Genomic DNA, 25,961 nt, shown 5'->3' with positions numbered 1-25,961 from the left:
CATGGATTTATGCACATCATTTTCATACTTAAAAACAACCATGATGGCTACTAGTTAGATCCGTAACTATAAAGCGTAAAAATGTTTTATTCTGTTATTTATTGCTAGCTTAACTTTATTTGGCTAAGTGAGGTTATGCTAGTTACATATAACTCTAGCTAACTTGCATAAAAGGGAGAAAAAAATCTTACCATTATGTTGCAGACCGAGGGGGATGATGATTCTCTAGAAGCTGGTCAATGTCCTCTGAATTAAATTCTGGCTCTGGAGGCTCAAACATGTATGGCTTTGTAGAACCAATTAAGCTGCTAGGAGCATCCATTTCGGCTGTAGCGGTGACAGTTGAGTGTGACGACGGCAGCTTTCCCGCGAGTGGGCGTGGTTTCAGCGCAGCCAGCGGACGCGCCCGCAGCGTTTGAGAGCAGAGTCTACTGCTCATTTTTTCAATATTTTGATAGCTTATTTTATGTACTTGACGGCTTTCTTATCATTCAAATTTGGCTGGGTGGCTAATAACACATTTTTCTGTGGTGTGATAGACTCAGAACACATACTTTATTTTGACTTTACAGGGACTTTAACCTCGATTTTTAATTAATCTTCTTATTTTGTTAACAAAATATTAAATACAAACATGCAATTTTACATAGCCTACATAAAGGCAGAAACCACTTTTGCATGTTCTACAGCAGTATTTGGAGCGATCACACGTTAAGAAAACCAGCTGAAATCTGGGTTTTGGTATTCAAAATATGCGCTCCAAACGTATTTTGAGTCAACACATAAACACACTTTAGAAACATATAAAAACAAAAATGACCTTTATTTAAAATTAATTTATGATAATAAAACACAAACTTTAGACGAAACAGCTGAATGATGTGAATTTATATTCGTTATGCATTGCCGTTTAATCAATTAAAACAAAGTTTTACATATGTAAATGCGGGGCAAAGCTTAAAACGGGACACGGACATCTCTCTCCCTCTCTTTTACTGCCTCAGGGCGTTTATATAAACACATGAGGTCGTGGGTAGTCTCTCAGAAGACCCGGACTGCCTGCAAATCGACTCCATTTGTGAAACTGAGACCAGCGTCAGTTCAGCAGCTTCGACGATATCAAGCCATGGCTGTTACCGGCTGCTCTCAGTGCATCAAATACATGCTCTTCTTCTTAAACTTCATTTTCTGGGTGAGTTTGTTTGTTTACCAATATCATTTTCATTTAATTATTGTTTCTTGTACTCCCGATTAAGATTTCTTAATGGTTAAATGAATCCCAGTGTCCTGATTTTATTCGAAGAAGTCTTTAGAGCAGAAAACAATAAATGTGTCATTCTGAAAGTTATTCTTGAGTCTGGTGACTCTTTAAAGAAGTGATTAGATGTGCTTTCCCCAGATTTTTTCTCACCCATCTTTCAAAGGTTTTTTTCTACTTTTTTTTCTACTAAGTTATTAAGCTAGAATTTAAGGATATTTAGAACAGTCTATACATCATGTCAGAGATAATTGGACGTTTCTGTGCAAAATATTTTGTGAAGCATACAATAGAATTCTTTTGCGTCTTGCAGTCGGCTAAATGTTATAATTAAATGGAGTTTTTCTTGTAAAATGTATTCCTACACATGAAAAAAAGTGTCTCAGGCTCCAGATAGCCCCCTGTAGAGTGAGGGTTAGCTGTGGCTTTGCTGTATTTTTACACTTTCTTTAATTATGTCCTAAAGCTATAGGGACACCACCATAAAAGAAGAGAAAGAGAGAGAGAGAGAGAGAGAGAGAGAGAGAGAGAGAGAGAGATAATTACATGTGGACAAGTTGCTTAAAAGTTGGAGTAAATTTAGTAAAATGTGATGTTTATTCATATTAAAGACATTTTTATAGGTTGAGCAGTCATTCTGCTGCAGTCACTTTATAAAATGTTTTACACTCTGCAGAGCTTATTTTGACTAAAACATCACATGATGTTCAAACAATGACATCACAGAGTAAAACTAATCATGCATTTTGAGGAATGTCTAATTAGCATTTAGCAGCAGGACAAACATCATGGAATAACATTCATTACTGACAATAATTAATGTTTACACCAATTCAGAGTCCTAAAAATAAAAGTCATGTCAATTTTCAGACTCATTTTAATAAAAGCCTACAAATGTACATTTGTGTTTTCACACAGCACCCGTCCCAAGCCCTCTTGAGATACGTATTGTTTCCCGTCATTGTACTTTACACGTTGCCAACACAAAAATATATCGGGCTGGCTTCCACAATTCTGTGACTTAAGCGGCCGCTTCCTGCTCTGCGAATTACAAAAAAATAAACAAACAAAAGGTATCACAGAGGCCTGACTCTCAGAGCCGAAGTGGACCCCCCCACCCTTTTCTGTGCGTGAATAACACTGGACCTGTCAGAAGTTTCTTCCCCAAATGCAGGAAGAAATGGCCTCTGGAATGACCTCAGGAAAAAGAATTGAAACAAACATTTCTGGGTGATGACATTTGTTGGGGGATTTTTAATTCCAGCTTTTTAAATGTATTTAAATGGTGAATCTATGCTGAAAAGTGCTTTTAAACATTCCGGTTTTTTTTTTTTGTGGTTTTTCTTCTCGTATTTTAGCTGGCTGGTGGAGTGATTTTGGGTGTAGCTTTATGGCTTCGCCATGACAGTCAAACCAGCAACCTCCTAATGCTGCAGTTTGAGGGGAATCAAGCACCAGGAACCTTTCATATCAGTAAGTGATTGCCTCTCACAAACTAAAGGTGGCTGAAGGCTAAAGTTCAATTATTAAAATAATTATCAGTTTTAATAATACAACAGCTGCCTCATCCCTCAAACAGGTTCAGATTTCAAATGTTTAGTTCTTTAGTTCCAATTATCCAACCTTGTTATTTAAACTAGCCACCCAAACCCTACTATCATAACCCTCGGAAAATGACCCAGCCCATTCATTTCCGACCTAAATGCTCACTTATGCCCAATATTGTAAATTATATCCTCTTACAGTATAATTTAGATGAACATTTATTTGGACTGTGCATTGTAATATTTCAGATTTAAGAAGTTGTAAAACATTTTAAGTATTATTTCATTAATTATAAAAAAATAGTATGTATTTCTACTTACAAAAAATGACAAAAGACTCATAAATTCATAAATTAAGTGAACATAACAGATCTTGAACAGGGATAGTGTCGTAAGGTCTTTATTCTGAATGTAATATACAAATAGTGACATTTATGCAAATATATATATATATATTAATTACATGTAATTAAATTAATTCATACACCACTAGTGGTGGTGGTGATTTTGTTTTGAATTTTCTTCTTTCTTTCTTTCTTTCTTTCTTCCTTCCTTTCTTTCTTTCTTTCAATCAATAAACAAATAGCGACAAACTAAATGATTGGCCAAAATATAAATGTTATAATAGTTTGTTAATATGCATGCTCATGAAGCCTTTGCACTGTGAACTTTGAGAAACAATTACTCTAAAAATAGGAAGCATGTCTCCTCAAAAGATAGAAATAGGAAACTGAGTACAAGCAGGGCTCTGAGAGGGCCACTAAATCACTGTGTGTGTGTCCGTGTGCATGTGTGTGTGTGCATGTGTGTGTGTTTACCCACTTAACCATATTTTGGGGACAAATTTGTACCCAAAAGTGAGCAAAACCTGACAAAATCACAAAAAAACTCCCTTTAGGGATGTCCTCGTGTATAAAATTGGAATAAAAGTTGTTGTTTTTTTAATTGTAAAAATGCATAAAGTTTTCTGTTTGGGGTAGGTTTAGGGCAATAGAATATACAGTTTGTACAGTATGAAAACCATTACACCTATGGAGAGTCCCCATTTAGATAGCTAAGTACTGGTAAACTGCATGTATGAGTGTGTGTGCAGATTTCCTACATAGTGGGAACATTTTATTTTTTGGTCGACATGAGGAAAACAGCTTATACATTATACAGAATTAGATTTTTTGAAAATCTAAAAATTCATTTTTTTTCTGAGGGGTCGTTTTAGGGTAAGGGGGTTGAAATACAGTTTGTACAGTAGAAAAATCATAATGTCTATGGAGTGTCTCCATTAAACATGGAAACCCAACGTGTGTGTGTGTGTGTGTGTGTGTGTGTGTGTGTGTGTGCAACAAGTATATTTAAACAACTATGATGGCAGCAGCACAATATCATAAGAGCTTTGATCATGTTTGTCATGTAGTCAGATGGAGTCATGTTGGCGTTCCTGTGTTTTCTTTAATAACACTGAATTCTGCTGTTTTTACATGAAGTCAGTGATTCTCCAGACACTCCCATGGCTGTTTTAAAAGAACCAGGGAAAGACTAAAAGTTACCACAGGGCGTGTGCATACTACACCCATGTGTGCGCACCAGTGTTGCGCGGGTTGATCCAAAATGAGCGGGTGCCTGCGGTCACCCGCGGTTACGAGTCATCCAAAAATATTTTTAATGATATTCGGGTTGCGGTCGGTCGGGTCGTTTGAAATAAAGATGCCAATTAAACCTTTGTAATCAATATAGTTTAGACACAATTTTGAAATACATAGGCCTACACTTTATTGGCTGAATAACTGGCGCATGAGCACAGGCTGCAGGAAGAGATGGAGGCAGCAAGAGAAAAGGTGAAGACGCTGTCTTTGGTAAAACATGATTTTGACGACTTCATTGAGTTTTGTTTTATAGAAAACTCTTTTTAAAAGATTTTCATTTTGTATAAATTGTATCTTAATTTTGATCAATGTTTTATCAATCAATTGGCAGTATTTTATAAATAAGAAGCAAATATATAGCAGACAATGTAATGAGGCGCTGGCACGATCACTTGCATTGCATGTAAACTGTAGGGTGACCAGATGATATTGGCTGAAATTCGGGGGGAGGGGGGGTGTCTGCGGTCTTGGGTGACGGGATGGGGGGCTTGATATTAGACTGCATAGCCTATAATAAAAGATAATGAATTTCAAACCTTAACTAAACACATTTTTATTCAAAGATCAACAGTCTGTCATTAGTCTTTAGTCTGCCACAAAAACCAACAACATTAAAATCATGAACTCAAATGTCAATGTAAAAAGAAAAAAAAACAATGACTGTTGTAACGGTGCGTAAATCAGACCTTTCTGTAACGCTAACGCTAATAAGCTTAAACGAAAATAACAAAATAATTGTGTAGCGGAGGATTTTTTGTACACGGTGCCGCGAACTGTCAATCACTCCTGTACGCGTGCATCACTGTCCTCATCACAGCTGCAGCAACTTCTGCTCTCTTCATCAAGATTTAATACAAAAAGGGGACAAAAAGGTCATATTGTCTTTGTGCATATAGATTAATTAGATAAATGAATATCTAAATTCGAGCCACCTACGGTATTTTTTTAGAACTTAGAAAAAAGATGCTGCATATAATTCTCGGGACAATTAGGGCCAGATTCGGGATTCGGGACAACAGTTTAGATTTTGGGACTGTCCCGAATTTTTCGGGAGGTCTGGGTCACCCTAAACTGGAGGGTGCCGAAACTCAGCTTGTGCCTCGCAGATTTGAGAAATATAGGCTATATATTACAGACAGCTTGAAATGTCTATTTTAAACGAAAATATTAAAACCAAAATAAATGGGCTACTCTCTGATTATGTAATATACATAATACCATATGAAATGTGCATTTCTCTCTGCACTGAAATAATAAGTAAATTTACTTAATTTGTATTTGGCAAGTTTTTGCACAAGCATTTTTCAAGTAAATTTAACATATTTGGAAATTAAGTAAATCTACTTAACTAAGTTAAGTAAAAATTAAAAAAAACAATAAGTACATGTAACTTGACCTGTTAAATTTTATTGAGTAAATGGGACCCACTTTATATTAAGTGGCCTTAACTACTATGTACTTACATTTTAATTAATAATTTAGTACAATGTACTTATTGTGTAAATACATGTTTTTACATTGTACTTATATTTAAAAAAAAACTACATGTAATTACATCTGTATTTAATTTCTGTAATTACATTTATAATTACACTGTTAACACATACTTTACACCTTAACCCACCCTTAAACTTACCCATACCTTCAACCCTCTCCCTAACCTTACCCCCTATCCCACCTCAATAGCAGCAAAAGTGTTTTACAATACAATATAAACACAATAAGTACATTGCACAAGTACTTATTGTACTTAAGGCCACCTAATATAAAGTGGGACCAGTAAATGTAAATTAAAACATTTAGAAGACACTTTTATCCAAAGCGACTTACAGTGCATTCAGGCTAACAATTTTCACCTATCATGTGTTCCTGGGGAATCAAACCACCAACCTTGCACTTGCTAATGCAATGTTCTACCACTGAGCTACAAGAACACTTCAAGATTTTGTGAAAAATAAGTGCAAATTTCACTTACTTACTTTTTTATTTTGGAAAAAGGAATTTGGAAAAGTTTTTACACTAATAAAAAACCAGAGATTCTAGAAATTTCTAAATGTAAAATTATTTTTTTCAAAACAGTTTTATCAAATGAGGGTAAATAAGTCTCTCACTTCTGTCCCTTTCAACCAGTTTACAGCAAAGACAGCACAAAGGACTGGATGCACGTGATAAATATTCTGCAATTAAGAAAACAGACGTGGCGAGTCCGCATCGTCAACTTCATCTTTGCAGCGACACAGAAAACACCAGTTTATTACTAATCAATTAAATCTCTCCTTGCATATTTTCGAACCAGCAGGTCATTCTGTGTTGAGCGAGACCCCACGGAATGAGCGAGCGGAGCGGAATATATGGAGAAATTCGCTCTCTGCTCACAAGCTCTGATCGGAACAAACCCGAGCCTAAGTGTCTGCTGAACAGAAACATCAAAATAGACATAGCCAGACTAGACTATTTTAGAACAAATTATGAGCTTATTGACAAATTTTTTTATAATTCTTGACAAAATTAGAATATATTAAGGATTTTTTTTTTTACCTAGTTCCTACGTCTATGGCCCAATGATGCTATGATAAACATTTACTACTTTTAAAAAATGCGGGTCAGGAAGCGGGTTGGGTACAATATTTTCTTTTCCTTTTTTTGCGCTCCGAGTTGCGGGCGGGTTAGTTGAAAACATTGTTTGGGTGCGGGTTATTAATACATTGACCCGCGCATGACTGGTGCGCACGCACACACACACACACACACACACACACACACACACACACACACACACACACACACACACTTAAATTTACACACTTAACCACAGAAGATGTATGCAGAGAGTTCAACGGCAAAAGTCAGTATGTTGTGGGCACTAGTGTAGGGTTAGCGCCCATTCATTTTTGTAGAAAGCATTGGGGCTGTCTCTCTCCACTCAGTGTAAGTACATGGAGGAACCAGAGCTCCACCTGTTTCTTTTTACAGCAGAAACAACCTTTTCTGATTAAAGAAGTTAGGGTTGTTGGTCTGGCCCACCCAGAGAAAGAAGAGAGAGATGAAGTGATCCCCTCCCACTGCTACTGAACATCCGTGTAATTGCAAAAGGCCTTCTCATGCGCCCGTAACACCACAAATTAGAATGAGCAGTGCTTGGAGCCCAAGTGCTGGTTAGACAACCCTAAAATATGTTCAAGCCCAGCCGCTGCAGCGAATCATTATAGGTTAGAGAGGAATCTGGCTGCAAAATACTTACAGATTGCTAAATATACGTTTTAAACAGAGAATGGAGCTTGTGCAGCAGGGATAGCAGTGTATTTTGCAAAAGGAGACATATCTGTAAGAAGATAAACATAATATACTGTGGGATATATGATACAAGTATAGGCCCTTTACATACGTAACTTTTTTATCTTATGCTGAGGTTGTTGGAGAGGTTGGAGATTTAAAAAATATTTAAAAACACTTCTAATCAATAATAAAAAATTCTGATAAAGAATTAGCCTTCCTAACACGAGCTGACATTTGGCTCAAAGTGATTTCAGGGGCATTTTCTTTTTATAATATTAGACAGCAGTGTCTCTTTAAAATCTCATTCGGGGATATGATATACTGATACACATGGCTCTATGCTTACTTTTATTTTTAGGAGCACTTGTCCTCCTAATTTATAAAAGGAGCACCTTCTGATCAAAAAGTAAAAGTTCTGATCAAAACTTTGCCTTCCTAATATGAGGTGACATTTAACTCCTTAAAGTGACTTACAGGGGTACTTTCTTTTTAACTTTGCAATGGCATCCTTTTCATCTGTCAAATTAAAAAAAAAAATTGTTTGTAAGCTTTTAAAAAAATATTACATTTAAAACAGTACTGTAGAATAAGAAGTAGAATAAGACAAATAAGTTACCAATCATATGTAATTAGTATTAATTAAAAAAGAATTTGTAGTACAGAGTTGGCACAGACGAACACAACAGTGGCTTGTAGTTACATTTTCAGACATTTAATGTGGCTCAGAGGTGGCATGAGCAATTAAATTCCTAAATTCATGTGGAGATTGTTTTGAATATAACATTTTGAATACAGAAATATTAAATGATTTAAATAACTGAAATTAAACCTAAAAATGCAGGTGGCGGCAAGTCACTGATTTTATCACTGAATCATTCATTCAATTGATTTGTTCGAATGGCTGATTCATTCAGGAATGAAGCAAGTGACTTTATGAATGGGTAGCCTAATAATCATGAATCACTGACTCACTAGATTCATTCAAAATAGCACTCTCATTCATGAGAAACACAGCTGTGTTTTCCTTTAGAGATGCGCAGCGGCTGAGCTGTTACTTTATTTTTTCGTTGATGAACAAGCTAAATCTATGGGATTTAAATCCTGCCATGATTCAAAACTGAAAATAAAGTTCTGAAAGGTTGGAACTAAGTGTTCGAAAACTCAAAATCTTACAAAAAAAAGTTTTGCAAGATCGAAAAATAAGATTTGCAAGCTTGCAAAATGTAAAAAAAATAAAAATATCAATGCAAACATTATGTTGTTTTTGAGATTTCCTTCTTCAGAACTGCAACATTTTTTTTACGATGTTGCGCAAATAATTTTTCTGAGTTTCAAATTTGTCACTGTTCTCCCACTGTATTAGATTGTTTTCCAGGTTTGAAACCTTGTAAATGGTGATCTGAAAACTGGTGTGCGAAGGTGTGAAAAAAAGTTTTGAAACTCTGAAAACAGAGTTTTGCAGGCTTGCAAAGTGGTAAAAATTTTTTTAAATCTCTTCAAACATAATTTTGTTTTTGAGTTTTCCTTCTTCAGAAGTGCAACAGTCTTTTTTAATGGTGTTATGCAATCATTTTTTCAGAGTTTCGAATTTGTCACTGTTCTCCCAGTGTATTAGCCTGGCCAGCCAGACTTACATCAAGATGTTTAGTCTGGAAACTCTCCATAGACGAGGCTTACTCCGAGGGGCGGGATAAACGGCTGTCTCTCAAAATCCCTCTGCACGCAATAGGATAGCGCTACAACCAATCAGAGCAACGAAGAAGGTTGAACTTTTTTTGTATCCAGTCGGCAAAACTCCAAACACATCTTCCTTTTTTAAAAATGACTTAAGTGCCGTTCTTTGCTCTTTTCTTAAAGAGAAACTTAACTCCAAGTCCTCCAGAGTCGCGGCCAAAGCCGATTCAAAAGATCGTTGTTCGACAGCTGCAGCCGCCATTCTTTGTTTTCAAGTGGCAGCCGTCGCAACTCTCTGTCGTCATATGTTAAGCCCGCCCCGCCTGCTCTATACACGACGTGATTGGCCTGACCCAATCTGGGTTTTTGCTGCCAGAAGGTGTATTGAGAGTTGCTAGACTGTACTCTAGGCTGTGAAATACATTTTGCTGCCGCTAGGGTGCGTCTAGATTTCTAGGCTACCAGTGTATAGTTTGTTTTCAAGATTTGAAACCTTGTAAATAGTGATCTGAAAACTGGTGTGCCAATAGGTGAAAAAACGTTTTGAAACTCTGAAAACTGAGGTTCGAAAGGGCGAAACTTATTACATTACATTACATTTGCACTCCTATTGCAGACAATTTTTTCAGAGCTGAGTTTACAACACCCACTTTGCAGAGATACGCCCACACAGTTGCGAGCTTGCAACTCACGTGATTTGTGGCAGTGTTGTCACGCAGCTCTGCTCTGAAACTCTGAAACTCAAGGTGCGTTCCATTCGACAAGGTCCCTACGCAGTTTTCACTGCTCTCTACCCCCTGAGCACGGTATATCAGTTGAAGTGGACTTCACTGACAATAACCGCTCATTTGGAACGCCCTGCAAACGTCATCACAGAAAGTCAACGATGGGGTCGCACAGATTATGATATAACATAAATATATAGGACTACATTAATATTTTAATTTTTATTTACAATCACATTTAAAATATGTACACTATACAATAAAAAAGAAAAAACATTGAGTACTATATAATGAAAAACGTATGTTTATTATACACTTTAATTGACTATTGCTGCTATTACTTGACTATTAACAGAATTGAAGCCCTGCTGTAACTGTCATGCAAATATGAAAATAAACTTGTATTTGGTTAACTGTGTATATATATGTGTTTTTAATAAATGGTCATATAATTGCATAGCGGTCTCGTGCGCCTTCTTCCTGCGCACAGCCGTATAGTAAAGGGGTAAATAAAGTAATATAAAGAAAAAAGAGTCTCATCTGCTTCTAGTCGCTTTTACATTATCATACCTTTTTACAATCCGTAATGAATATGAACGAAGACAGCGAAGACGGCCGTTCTGACTGGTGATGACGTGCTGCGCGCAATGACAGTTGGGGGATAATCGCTCTCCACTTCCTGTGAAGTGATGTATCGATGTTCCCTTATTCCCTGCGCCGTGCGCAGTGCCCTTCGAACTGAACATTTTCGCTCCCTTCGGATTGGAATCTCACTTAAGATTCACTTTCCTCAGTGAACGACCAAAGAGTATAGAAGTAACAAGAGGCGAAACTCCGTTGCAGTTTTGACAACAATCGCTAGATGGCGCTGCTATCGCGCTGCCGCCATTTTGGACTGAACCAACGGCTTTACCGTTGGCAGAACTACCACTGCAGCAGTAACATTATATCTGTAAATTGGAAACAAAGAAAACCGTGTTCGGCCATCAACTGTAACAACTATCAGTGTACAACCAAGCAACTAGCATTTCATAGATTCCCCAAAGATTCAGAGAGGTAAAATAGAAAAGTGTTTTATTAACGTTAAAGTGAGCTAACGTCAACGGTAACAGGTGCTGTAACGTTAATGTAAGCTATCCCATGACCGCAGTAACAGTTTGCTAACATATATTTGGTCAAAATTGGGTCAAGACTCGAAATGGGCTTTTTAAATCGCATATTTTCAGAGATATATGAACACCTGACCTGGCAAATGACCGATTTATTAATTAATTCTTATCACTAAATTAACCCTTTAACTGTCACCCTTTTTTCGTATAAACATGAAAATCACTATCCAAACTTAAATGGTTGTAATTCAAGAATGCTTTGGAATATAGACTTATGGTTGGTCTTGTTTTAAAGAAGACATTTGCTAGGTTATTGTTGAAGTGAAATAAATTATGAAAGTGAAACAGAAAAAAAGTTATATACGTTTGAGTTTATTAAAATGTACAAATTAAAAAATATAATTATTTATATTCTATATAAAATATATATATTACAAAATAATATAATATAATTAATATATATAATATAATTTGCGGGCATCAGGGATGTCTGCTATAGGGATATTAAAAACTAGAAACTACTATTTAATTCCCTCAACCGCTTTTGAATTGGAACCGGTATCATTCAATTCTATGACAGCTGTGTTGCGTTCAGTCCAAGATGGCGGAGCTGCAGCTCTGCGCATGAGTGCGTTTGTTGATATGGAACGTTCTATTGAGTTTCGCCTCTTGTTACTTCTATACTCTTTGGAACGACTCACTTTCCTCAGCGTACGAATCACTTTCCTCAGCGAACGACTCACTTATCTCAGCGAACGAATCACTTTCCTCAGCGAACGACTCACTTTCCTTAGCGAACGAATCACTTTCCTCAGCGAACGAATCAGTTTCCTCAGCGAACGACTCACTTTCCTCAGCGAACGACTCACTTTCCTCAGCGAACGAATCACTTACGACTCACTTTCCTCACGCAGCGAACGACTCACTTTCCTCAACTCAGTTTCTTTTTCGGGGAGCGGGGGGTTGGTCCTGTAGCTAATTTCACATAATGATTACAAATTACAAAATCATAATTTTTAAAAAGGTTTTATTTAAAAAAAATGCCTTATTAAATGAACTGTTATTTATAAGCTTTTTTTCCTTCTGGGGCCTGAAATTGATGAATTTAGGTAAATATTTAGCTAAATGTGTTTTTTTTGTGCTGGTAGTAAGCTAGTGCTGGCACCTTGTCTGGTTTAGGCCTGTCATGGATAAATAATGATGAGCATCATGCTGTTGCTAAGTGTGGATTTGTCAATAACTGACACAATGCAGACTGGATTTAACTGAAGGTGTTCCTCGTTTTATTTCCTTCTCCTTCTTGCTTACACTCCTGCAACCCTGCACTCTGGTCGACCCCGACCACACCCACCTTCCCATGTAACACCACCCTTAAAGGGCTATAGCATTTATCAACTATGATATAACATTTATCAACACTACATCCCTTCCCTTAAGCTAACACTCACCAACTGAACATATGAATAAACAGTAAAACATGTAACACTGTAATAACTGTGACAGGCATATTTAGCCAGTTACATAGTCCTGATAACGTGGCTTAGGATGGCTAACTCTCCCTGAACTAGTCACTACAGGTTGGATTGTGGGTAATATGGGATACTCCGAATGTGCTCAAAGTCCCATGCACGTGCAAAACCAGAAAATTCGCTACATACATACTGCCGTGCATTGTCTGTCATGAGTGTCTGAGGAATGCCATGGACGGCAAAGTGTCTCTTAAGTTTTGCAATTACAGTGACACTTCTAGGTGGTCAAGCTCAAACCAACCAGAGAATGAGTCCACTAGAACCAAATGCATTTTTCCATGCCATTCAAATATGTCTGCCGCAGTGAACATCCAAGGAAGATCAGGAACATTGTGTGGTTGCATCGGTTCATGTGATTGATGGGGTCTAAGGGCGTTACAAGGAGCACAAAGAGAGATTGCTCTCTCGATATAATCATGCATCGTGGGCCAGTACATTGTTTCTTTTGCCCTGCGTTTTGTGGCTGCCAGACCTGGATGGCCTTGATGTAGCTGAGTCACGTAGTAACTTTGTAGCGATGGTGGTATCAGGAGTCTCTGTCCTCGAAAAATCAGTCCATCTTCAACAACAAATTCCTCTCTCATGGAAAAGAATGGGCGGAGGTCATGTGAGAGCTCTTTGAAGGAGTTTGGCCAGCCATGCATTATCATGTTAACAAGTCTTTGGCATGTTGGATCAGATTTTACAACAGTTCGGAGTTCCTCTGTCCGCTGTGATGAGTGAACTTGAAGTGTCATAACCTCTAACAGGTCATCCGAAAGGGGAGGGTCAGTAGAGGGGAGATGAGAACGTGATAGGGCATCAGCAACAAATAGTTCCTTGCCCCGTTTATAAATCACGTTGAGACTGTAACGTTGGAGCTTGAGCATCATTCTTTGAAGACGTGCTGAGGCGGTGTGTAACTGCTTTTTTAAGATTGTGATGAGGGGCTGGTGATCTGTTTCCACAGTGACAGGTCGGCCATAGATAAAGTCGTGGAACTTCTTAGTTGCAAATACTAATGCCAACATTTCTTTCTCGATTTGAGCATATCGAGATTCAGTTGGTGTTAGGGCGCGTGAAGCAAATGCAACAGGAGCGCCCTGCTGAAGACACACAGCACCCAGTCCATGTTGGGATGCGTCAGCTGAAAGGATGACAGGTTTGGTGACATCAAAGTATTGCAGAACTGGGGGACTGGACACAGCGTCCTTCAGCTTTTGGAAAGCAGCATCCTGCAGCTCATGCCACGACCATTCCACATCCTGCTTCAACAGTTCATGTAGAGGGCCTGTAACATCACTATATTGTGGAATGAATTTCAATAAGTAGTTGGTCATACCAAGAAACCGTTGTAAGGCCTGTTTGTCCTCAGGTTTTGGCATTTGGCGAATAGCTGTGGTCTTGTCGGGGTCGGGTTTGACGCCATGAGCAGTCAGGAGATGGCCTATATAAGAAACTGAGGTGACACGAAATTTGCACTTGTCAGGGTTTAATTTCATGTTACAGCCTCGGATTTTGTGGAGTACCTGTTTCAGTCACTCATCATGTTCCTGTAGTGTGCAGCCCCAGACTAGTATGTCATCTACCACAATTTGACATGGTTGTGCATCAAAGAGCTGCTCCATGGATCGCTGGAACACTACACTGCCAGTGGAAATTCCGTAAGGCATGCACAGGAATCTGTACCTGCCAAAGGGCGTCATGAATGTGGTCAGCTTCGAAGATGCCTCGTCCAAGGGGATTTGCCAAAATCCACATTTTGCGTCGAGAATACTGAAAACCTTGGCACCCGGCATGTCAGCGATGACCTGCTCAATGGTTTTCAGTGGATGGTGGGGCCTTAGGAGTGCCTTGTTGAGATGCACTGGATCTATGCAGATTCTTACAGAGCCATCTTTCTTTTTGGCAGCGACCATGGCAGACACCCATTCAGTGGCTTCGGTTTCAGGGGTGATTACACCCAATGTAGTCATTCTCTCAAGCTCTGCCATGACTTTCCCCTTCATTGCTATGGGCACTTTCTTAGGTGCACAGACAGAGGGCGCTATTGACATGTCTAATCGCATGTGATAAACAACAGGCAGTTTGCCAAGCACTGTGGTGTCAAACAGATCACTGAACTCTTGTACCTCTGGTTCTTGGTTTTGCACAGCATGCACCTGTGGTCCTAACTGTATCAGACCCGTGGCTATACTGTCTTGCAATCCTAGTAGTGGTCTGACATTGCGATTTACAACATGGAATTTTAGTTGGCCTTGTTCACAATCAAGTATCGTTGTGCCCCCAGTATTGATGGTTTGCCCACCATATGCAATGAGATTGACTTTTTCAGTAGTGTTTATGTGAGCTGAGGGTGCGATGAGATGTAACTGGTGGGCGGATATAACGTTGCACTTGGCACCTGTGTCCACCTTCAGTTTCAATTGGCCAAGCCAGTGTGTCAGTTGCACTGTTGTGAATATTTCACCTTTCTGCGAAACATCATCCACTGTCTCACAATAGAAGGTGTCCTCAGGGGCATCCAGATTCGTGCCTAATTTATTCACCCGATTAGGCTTATAGTTTCTGAATTGTGCAGTAGTTCGTGTAGGATGGTAATTACGAGTTTGTGACTGTGGTGCCGTGTTGTGTGATGGAGTTGATCTACAGCATTTTGCAAAATGGTTCCATTTTCCACAGTTGTTGCACTGTTTATTGAAAGCAGAGCACTTGAGTTTATCAGGGACGTGATATCTGTTGCAATTGATGCAGCGCTCTTGTATTGCACATACTTCAGTCTCGTGTTTCAGTTCTTTTGTGCTCTTTTCAGATTGCTCATATAACAGGCATATATTAACTGCAGAGTCCAACGTCAGGTTTTTTTCGCGGAGCAGCTGTTTCCGCACGCCGTCAGTTTCAATCCCGCAAACTATGCGGTCACGGATTAGCTCGTCATTTAAAGTTCCAAAGTCGCATTTTTTTTTGAGTAACTTTAAGGTGGAAACATACGACTGAATGGAAACACCAGGTTTTTGATTAGTCGTGTTGAAGACGTGTCTGTCCATTATAATGTTCTTTGTAGGCAAGCAGAGTTCTGCAAACTTTTTCAGTAATACTTCGGGATCTTCTCTGTCCTCTCCCTACGCAAACGTGAAATCCTCGGATTTCTCCACCTCGTCGGGGCCCGCTAAATTCAGCAGAGTGTACACCTGCACCTTTTCCTATTGGTCTGATAGACCAGCATTGCAATATATGCGCCATTCTTTTTCGAGTTTGCTCCAGTTGTCAGCATTGTGCTCGTCGAAGATGAGCGGATCAATACGGCGGAGACCTTGTGCCATGTTCGACCTCTTCTGACACCATGTAGATTTGTCAATAACTGACACAATGCAAACTGGATTTAACCGAACATGTTCCTCGTTTTATTTCCTTCTCCTTCTTGCTTACACTCCTGCAACCCTGCACTCTGGTCGACCCCGACCACACCCCCCTTTCCATGTAACACCACCCTTAAAGGGCTATAGCATTTATCAACTATGATATAACATTTATCAACCCAACACTAAGCAACCATGACCTGCTCTCTCCATGAAGACGCGGAAATTTCAGCAAAGGATAAATGAATTTGCAGCACTAAAAATCGCTTGCAGTAGCTCTGCTACTAAATTTATTTCAAAATTCCCTCATCTTGGCTGAGCTTTCAACGTTGTTACGGGAAAGGATGAAGCTGATTGGTTGGTTCTTGTCACATGACCTGTGTTGCGCTTGCGGCTCTCTGAAAAGATTAAATGTTTTTAACTCGATGCAGTGCGGATGTGCCTGGAAAAAACAAGTCGCTTCCATTATGAGCGCGCATACCGCGCCCAGCATTGGAAATGACGAGCTTGAGCGTGCAAAAGACGTGATATGTGAATGGCCCCTTACTATGCACTGTTGTAGCTACAAAATTAATAGCACATTTGTGCTCGCGCACATGTGCTGATACTCAAGAATTGCTTAATGTTCAATGAATATAAAAACGTAAAACGTTTTTTTTCATGGCTTAATTTATAAGGACATTCTAACTGTATTTATTAATTCTAACAGGCTTCGTTGCACAGTGAATGCTTTTGGACTCTTAGGACGTGTTTTTGTTGGGTTTTTGCAAAGTTGGTGACTCAAAATGTTAGCTCTATCGTCTCTCAATCCGTCACAAACAGCGTATGAGGACAATGTAAGCCATAAAAAACAACAAAAGAGCAATGATATTCAAGTGCTATATCAAGTCTCAGCTTACACGTAACAAAGGCTTTTAAATTATATAATAAAGAAAAAAGAAAACAGATAGAATAGAAAAAGAATAGAGCAAGCTAGTGTTAGAGGTCTTTTTTACCTTTGTTAATTATATAATAAAAGAAAACCGATAGAATACAACAGATTAGAAAGCTTAATATTATTCTTTTTTTAAAGAATAGTGAGTGTTAAAGTTAGAGGGTCAAATAAATTTGGAAGAGATGTGTTTTAAGCTGATTCTTGAAGATGGATAAGGATTTAGAACAGACAATCCAGTAAAGATTTACCCAAACGAAGGGCTGAGACTACAGAATATCTTCAATGCAGAAAGCACTCTCTTTCACACACACAGTATCAATTTTAGTGGTGAACAAATAGTTTATCATATGTTTTAAACATTATATATTTATTAGCCTACTTATTTATGTTATATATATACTTATATTTTATATATATACTACTTATATAATATATGAAAATACAGATGTTTAGATTATAATTCAGGTTTTTTTTTTTATTATTTTTTACAAAATATAGATTTTAAAATGTCTCAATACATATAGCCTATAGTGATTGCAGAAAAAGTTAACCATGCATTCATAAATTTATAATAGGCAATTATTTATAATTTTACTGAAATATTTTAATGAAAGTAAAAAATACACTGTACAACTTTCTGAATATTTAAATATAATATCTAAATATTCTTTTGGATGCACTATAGAAGTCACTTTAATTGTAATAATCGGTCTCTACATGAAGAGAGAGTCAGTGGTCCACTGCGTGAGGAAAGTGAGTCGCCAGCTGCGTGAGGAAAGTGAGTCGTTCGCTGTGTGAGGAAAGTGAGTCGTTCGCTGCGTGAGGAAAGTGAGTCATTCGCTGAGGAAAGTGAGTTGCCAGCTGAGGAAAGTGAGGTGAGTGTGTATACTGACACACCGCCGGTCTATCAGTGGTAAACTCAGTGGCTACTGGCAATTGTATGGTGAATTCCAGCGTCAAGTCGGTAACCTTATTTTAGAACCGGACCGCACGCCATCCTAGACGGGACCGCCTTGTGGCCAGAAATCTGTGCATCCTCTGTTTGCGTATCCTGTGCGCTTTTGTCATTAGCGGAGCAGTCGGTCAATCCCACCTTTCCAGTAAATACGACTTGTGATTGGACTGTACGTCAGCAGACAGCAAAGCATTGGTCAAGAGCAGAAGGCCCTCCCTCCAGGCTTTTCTTTTTAGTTGCGAGGTTGCGAATCTTCATTTTCGCTCAGTCTGAGTTTCAGAGTTTCAGAGCAGAGCTGCGTGACAACGCTGCCACAAATCACGTGAGTCGCAAGCTCGCAACTGTGTGGGCGTATCTCCACAAAGTGGGTGTTGTAAACTCAGCTCTGAAAAAATTGTCTGCAATAGGAGTGCAAATGTAATGTAATGTAATAAGTTTTGCCCTTCCGAACCTCAGTTTTCAGAGTTTCAAAACTTTTTTTCACCTATTGGCACACCAGTTTTCAGATCACTATTTACAAGGTTTCAAATCTTGAAAGCAAACTATACACTGGGAGAACAGTGACAAATTCGAAACTCTGAAAAAATGATTGCACAACACCATTAAAAAGAGTGTTGCACTTCTGAAGAAGGAAAACAAAATTATGTTTGAAGAGATTTTTTTTTTTACCACTTTGCAAGCCTGCAAAACTCTGTTTTCAGAGTTTCAAAACTTTTTTTCACACATTCGCACATCAGTTTTCAGATCACCATTTACAAGGTTTCAAACCTGGAAAACAATCTAATACAGTGGGAGAACAGTGACAAATTTGAAACTCAGAAAAATTCTTTGTGCAACATCATAAAAAAAATGTTGCAGTTCTGAAGGAAATCTCAAAAACAACATAATGTTTGCAGAGATATTTTAATTTTTTCACATTTTACATGCAAATCTTTTTTTTCGATCTTGCAAAACTTTTTTTTGTAAGATTTTGAGTTTTCAAACACTTAGTTTCAACCTTTCAGAACTTTATTTTCAGTTTTGAATCATGGCAGGATTTAAATCCCATATAAATCAGGCAGTAGCCTACTTGTTTATTGAACTGTTGTATTAAATCAATATCACATTTGCGAACTCCTTTTAAAACTATTTAAAACTGTCACTCTCATTAATTGCGATCTGTGGGCTGACAGAAAATTAGAGTGCACGAGTGAGTTCTCAAGACTCAAAAGCACATGCAAATGATACGTTCCGTCATCTGTCATCGCATTATAAGTGCAGAACCTGCGGGAATGAGTAGAATTGTTATTAATAGCTGCAGTCCCGTGCAGAAATTCAAGTCCTGTTCTGTGTTCTCTGCTAATAACCTGACTGTGAATGATGCGAAAGGCGTTAAGTTGTCAGTGAAAAGCTGGGTGGGGTGATTTTTGGTGTGCCGGCAGAACAACAATGCGATTTTCCCAAATTTTTTCCTGCTAAAGGAAATCCGTCGTAGACTCGCTGCAATTAGGACTAATTGAAATCCGTTCTAGGGCCAGAGAACTTTAATCCCTGCTTATGTTACCCCATAGTTGCATCAGTAAGCACACCTTCAGATAAAACAACCCTTGCAAAAAAAGAAGTGTGCTTAATTCCACTGAATGTACACTTACATTTAAATGTAATATATTTTCAATAGACTTAACTGCAACGTCATTACAAATGTGTAATTACAGAAATATATAAATACATGACAAACAAGTTTCAATAGAAATTACATTTTATATATATTTTATATATGTAAGTTTACCATAAATGCTATAATGTTATAATGTTTACCATCAGTACATAATAATGAAATTACATATAATAATCTTCTTAAAGAGGTTCACCAAAAAATTAGGTATTTTGAACAGTGTTGGTAACCAAACAGTAACCAAACATTAACGTGTGGAAGTCAATGGCTACCGTCTACCAACAGCCAACTACTGTATCCCTTTAAAGGGATACTCCAATCCAAAAAATTGAAATTTTGTCATTATTCACTTACCCACATGTCATTACAAACCTGTAAAAGCTTTGTTTGTCTTCGGGACACAATTTAAGATATTTTGGATGCCAGAGCCAAACCAGAGCTTTTACGGGTTTGGAACGACATGGGAGTAAGTGAATAATGACAAAATTTTCATTTGGGGATGGAGTATCCCTTTAAGTCCTACGTAATATACAACCCGAATTCCGGAAAAGTTGGGACGTTTTTTTAATTTTAATAAAATGAAAACTAAAGGAATTTCAAATCACATGAGCCAATATTTTATTCACAATAGAACATAGATAACATAGCAAATGTTTAAACTGAGAAATTTTACACTTTTATCCACTTAATTAGCTCATTTAAAATTTAATGCCTGCTACAGGTCTCAAAAAAGTTGGCAAAGATTCAGCTGGGAGAACATCTAGTGATTAATTAAGTTAATTGATATCAGGTCTGTAACATGATTAGCTATAAAAGCTTTGTCTTAGAGAAGCAGAGTCTCTCAGAAGTAAAGATGGGCAGAGGCTCTCCAATCTGTGAAAGACTGCGTAAAAAAATTGTGGAAAACTTTAAAAACAATGTTCCTCAACGTCAAATTGCAAAGGCTTTGCAAATCTCATCATCTACAGTGCATAACATCATCAAAAGATTCAGAGAAACTGGAGAAGTCTCTGTGCGTAAGGTACAAGGCCGGAGACCTTTATTGGATGCCCGTGGTCTTCGGGCTCTCAGACGACACTGCATCACTCATCGGCATGATTGTGTCAATGACATTACTAAATGGGCCAAGAATACTTTCAGAAACCACTGTCGGTAAACACAATCCACCGTGCCATCAGCAGATGCCAACTAAAGCTCTATCATGCAAAAAGGAAGCCATATGTGAACATGGTCCAGAAGCGCCATCGTGTCCTGTGGGCCAAGGCTCATTTAAAATGGACTATTTCAAAGTGGAATTGTGTTTTATGGTCAGACGAGTCCAAATGTGACATTCTTGTTGGAAATCACGGACGCCGTGTCCTCCGGGCTAAAGAGGAGGGAGACCTTCCAGCATGTTATCAGCGTTCAGTTCAAAAGCCAGCATCTCTGATGGTATGGGGGTGCATAAGTGCATACGGTATGGGCAGCTTGCATGTTTTGGAAGGCTCTGTGAATGCTGAAAGGTATATAAAGGTTTTAGAGCAACATATGCTTCCCTCCAAACAACGTCTATTTCAGGGAAGGCCTTGTTTATTTCAGCAGGACAATGCAAAACCACATACTGCAGCTATAACAACAGCATGGCTTCGTCGTAGAAGAGTCCGGGTGCTAACCTGGCCTGCCTGCAGTCCAGATCTTTCACCTAACATTTGGCGCATCATTAAACGAAAAATACGTCAAAGACGACCACGAACTCTTCAGCAGCTGGAAATCTATATAAGGCAAGAATGAGACCAAATTCCAACAGCAAAACTCCAGCAACTCATAGCCTCAATGCCCAGACGTCTTCAAACTGTTTTGAAAAGAAGAGGAGATGCTACACCATGGTAAACATGCCCCGTCCCAACTATTTTGAGACCTGTAGCAGAAATCAAAATTGAAATGAGCTCATTTTGTGCATAAAATTGTAAACTTTCTCAGTTTAAACATTTGCTATGTTATCTATGTTATATTGTGAATACAATATTGGCTCATGTGATTTGAAAGTCTTTTAGTTTTCATTTTATTAAAATTTAAAAAACGTCCCAACTTTTCCGGAATTTGGGTTGTACCTTTAAACTATAATAAATATTCATTCAGTTGCAGTTAACATATAGTTGAGTGTATGAAAACATTACATTCAGCCAATTATCTTAATACAACAACAACAAAAACCCTTTAGTATAATAATACATTTGTAGTAAATTTACAGGGAAGCTGAAAAGCAGATGGTGTAAGAGATGGGTTTGTCTTCAGATGCTATTGTGTAAGTCTGGTGGAGAGCAGAGAGCAAATCTGGCTCTGTTATGAAGAGGGTTCCTGTTTGGACTAGATCTTCCCATGCCTGTTTATAGTTCATATGGTGACGTGCTTTTTTACCTAAAGTCTGAGATTCTCTCTCTCTCTCTCTCTCTCTCTCTCTCTCTCTCTCTCTCTCTCTGACCTTTGCAGTATTTAAAGCTACTGCTATGGTAAATCAAACAGGAAAATCCACATTAGCTTTTTTTTCCTATTTGTATTGTTTGTCTGAATTTCACTGCCAACAACAAAATGAGCAAAGCGATGAATAGAGTTGACCAGCTCAGATTTGAGTTGCAATACAGTGTAAGATGAAAAAATAGCAGTTAGTTCTAATTTATTCAGTGCATTATTTTATTTACCCATAATTTAATTTATTAATCTATCTCAACGACTGATTGATGTCTAGTGGGTTCGAATGTGTGGTAGCTAATGTTTATCACTGCTGCACACCTGCCATCTAGTGCCTACTGCATTAACTGCAGTTACTCAAGCCATTTTGTCATTTCTACAAATCTCAACACCTACCTGTTCATAAAAATGAGGAATGAGCAGTGTAGAAACTGTATGAACATGTGCAATTAATATGAATCTGTGATTATGAAGGTAAGCACATTCATGCATTGTCTCTGTTGCTTTTTCAGGTGTGTATGTTCTCATAGCGATTGGGGCTGTAATGATGTTTGTGGGGTTCCTTGGTTGTTATGGAGCTATTCAAGAATCTCAGTGTCTCTTAGGAACGGTGGGTTTTCACTCATCTCACACTATTCATGCTGCATGCCTTGAAGAGCTTTACAATACCACTTCAAAAGAGCTTTACAAGAACTATACTACACTTTACTTATGGTTACAAATTATAGATGTTGTTTTACTTAAGCTAGTAGCTTTTGATGATGATGATGATGATGCCGTTCTTGACTATAATGGAATGTCTTTTTTTTTTTTTTTACAAACTGGCATGTATTATAGTTAAAATTTATCCTGAAAGATGAATAAATATTGATTTATGCATTAAATGTTTAATAATTCAGCCAGATTCTATTAGTAAAAGAGACAATACACTTGTGAAAAATAACATTTTAGAATATTTTTAAGTGTTTATTACAGAAAAATAATTCCTAATGAAACTCAATATTCTATTGTATTTGTAATTATAAATTGTTTTGTAATTACACATGTAATGATGAAGTTTTAAATATCTGAACTGACACACATAAAGTGTTTTAACTTTGAAAGTGTAAGCACACCTAAGTGGCTTTTTATTTCATTAATATTATCTTATCTTCAACTACAGTTTTTTTAAACTTACTTAAAAGTTTTAAAGTACACCAAAACTGCAAATTCAACACAATTAAGCACACTTTTTTTACACAAGGGTAGTCATGATGTCAATTTGTTGGCCAACCCAGAAAGCTAATTGGCTAAAGCTAATATCCATGTGGAATCTTTTTATGGCTGTTAAGCATGTTTAACATGAAAAAGTGATTTGAAGAGTTTTTTCATCTTTTGTTCTACACACAGTCTTCCCTTAAATGTTCTTCCTATTCCAGTATTTCTTTAGTTCATCACATAGTTCCTCTTTTTCTTCCTCAGTTCTTCACATGTTTAGTGATCCTCTTCGCCTGTGAGGTGGCAGCAGGACTATGGGGCTTTATTAACAGGGACACGGTGAGGCTAAAGATTCTGTACACGTACACACAGAAAATCTGTAGTTTAGGATTTCATTTTAAGGCTGTCACTCTCTCACTTTCTGTCTGTCCAGATCTCTACGGAGCTCATTAACTTCTATGATGCTGCATACATTAAGGCTGTGGATCCTGTGGATACACCATCCAGACAGGCAGCTTCCAAAGTTCTGGAGGTCTTCCATGACTCAGTGAGTTGCCAAAATATATTCCTTTATCAAAATCCTTCATTTTGGACAGTTAATAATCCCTATCACTTATATTTTTTTGCTCTCTCAATATCTAGCTGGATTGCTGTGGTAAAGGGGATGAAAATCCACTTTTCTTAGTTGTCCAGGCCTCTCTGTGCCCCAAAAAGAAATTCCCACTTGACCATCTCAGCTCCCAGGTATCTTCTGTATGTTTAAGAACATGATAGAGAACTCATTTTATTTCAGCTTGAACGTAAGGCAAGAATGTTAACACATCAATATATTTCCTAGAAAAAGTAAGGTTTCTCTAAAGCATATTTTGATGGACTGTTATGGGTTTAACTCCTTTAGAACTCTTCACTTTTCTGTTGATTCTTCTGAAAATATTCTTATTCTTCTTAAATACTCTTCTGAAAATATTCAAAAATGAAAATTAGCCTGTTTTACTTACCATCGAGACATCCGAGGTGTATATGACTTTCTTCTTTTAGACGAATCCAATCTAAGTTATATAAAAAATTGTCCTGGCTATTCCAAGCTCTATCATTGCAGATGGCGGGTGTTTCTGTTCAGCAGTCCAAATAGACGTTAAATAAAGTGTGACATTCATACATTCATAATAAAACGTGCCTCACATGGCTCCAGAGGGTGAATAAAAGCTTCCTGTAGTGAATCCATGCATTTTTGTAAGAAAAAATATCCATATTTCAAATGTAATTAACACTTACCTTATTAAATTAATTAATGACAGAATCTTCGATTTTGGGTGAACTAACCCTTTAATAATAAGCTATGCCATGATATTTTTCTGAGTGCAAAAATCTTCCCCGTATGCATCACAAATTTATAGTTTGTTTATTTTAAATCTGTGTAATGCAAATGCATATACACTTGAAATGCAATTCATATACATAAATGTCAAATTAGGCCTATATATTGTTTGAGTTTGGTTGGAATTGCACTAAATTAACACCAAAACAAACAATCTTATAAACAGGGATGTTTTAATAGCTGACAGTCTTTTTGATTGTGGATAGACTAATGTATTGATGTTGTGCACTTCAGAGTTGCCACACGAAGCTAAGGGACCTGTTCACTGAGAAACTCCATATCATTGGATTGGCCGCCCTAGTGATTGCTGTCATTATGGTGAAAATGAACACACAAATGAACATCTACAGATTTTGCTAGGAATAACTAAAGACAGCTGGGTGTGTAATTTCTCTCTGATGTGTGTCTAGGTTTTTGAGATGATCTTCACCATGGTCCTCTGCTGTGCAATCCGCAATGCTCCTGCATACTGAGTTGTTGGATAATGACCAGCCAAATCAACAGTGTTTGATTTTGGTAGTGATGGGCACGAGGCCATTTCACTTCTGCCTTTCCTCTCCTTTCAAGTTCAAGTGTCCACACACTGAACATTGATCCCTGTGTTTGTAGAGAGGACTTCCAATGTGAGTACATCAGAATACAACACCAAGGGCTATTATAAATAAACCAGTAAACAATATCAGGGAGGAGGAAGAATGTGATTGACAGTAATATGTATAACTTTGCCTTTGTGTTTTATTGTTTTACTTTTATTTAATCATTTTCTTAAATTTGCTCTTATTGTCTATTGTTAAATTTTTTGTAGTAGAAGTACTTCAACACACTATGTAAGCGTGTGTGCGTGCTTGTTTGTGAAGTAAATCATTGTTATGTTTAAATCAATTTTTGTCTTCCGAGAATGCATATCATACATTAGACTTTACCAGCCCATAATGATGATGTCATGATAATCCAATGATTACCCACAAGAAAAAAAAAACAACTTTATTGAATGAACCCGTGGTATTTTTATTTTGTGGACATTAAGTTTATTTCTAAAAAACCTTCTAATTAAAAAAATTCTGCCAAATTTTTGTGTTATGAATGTTGTGTTACCAATGCATTGAATCTTACCTTATCTGAGGCATATTTGCATAAAGTTTATGACACAAATTATTGTACTGTAGGGGCAAGCAACCCACACCTCACTGATACATAATTCACACAGCACCTTCACACAACACACACACACATGCATATTTGACACTTCCCCTTTAAGAGTTAGAGTTTTTTTGAGGTGTAGTTAAGATGCATAAAGTGTGA

At 37.7% G+C, this 25,961-nt stretch overlaps 1 protein-coding gene across 1 annotated transcript; it reads left to right on the top strand.

Annotated features, from left to right (window-relative positions):
• Positions 1–1,009: 1,009 nt before the first annotated feature.
• Positions 1,010–25,532, top strand: LOC132101925 (CD81 antigen-like). Its single transcript, XM_059507144.1, has 8 exons — positions 1,010–1,192; positions 2,617–2,731; positions 22,597–22,694; positions 23,546–23,620; positions 23,715–23,828; positions 23,924–24,025; positions 24,894–24,977; positions 25,070–25,532. The coding sequence occupies exons 1-8, from the start codon at positions 1,022–1,024 to the stop codon at positions 25,130–25,132; spliced, it is 822 nt and encodes a 273-aa protein (XP_059363127.1). The 5' UTR covers positions 1,010–1,021; the 3' UTR covers positions 25,133–25,532.
• The last annotated feature ends 429 nt before the right edge of the window (positions 25,533–25,961 follow it).

The sequence above is a fragment of the Carassius carassius genome, chromosome 23, assembly GCF_963082965.1.
Source record: "Carassius carassius chromosome 23, fCarCar2.1, whole genome shotgun sequence".
Classification (NCBI taxonomy): domain Eukaryota; kingdom Metazoa; phylum Chordata; class Actinopteri; order Cypriniformes; family Cyprinidae; genus Carassius; species Carassius carassius.
Note: the sequence above shows the minus strand (reverse complement) of the source record. Positions and strands in the feature narration are given on the sequence as shown.

Excerpts from the sequence above, each read along its gene's own strand:
- LOC132101925 (XM_059507144.1), top strand. The coding sequence starts at position 1,022 with ATGAGGTCGTGGGTAGTCTCTCAGAAGACCCGGACTGCCTGCAAATCG. Across the intron at positions 22,695-23,545 it reads CTCAGTGTCTCTTAGGAACG|TTCTTCACATGTTTAGTGAT; the intron begins GTGGGTTTTCAC and ends TTTCTTCCTCAG. Across the intron at positions 23,829-23,923 it reads TGGAGGTCTTCCATGACTCA|CTGGATTGCTGTGGTAAAGG; the intron begins GTGAGTTGCCAA and ends CTCAATATCTAG.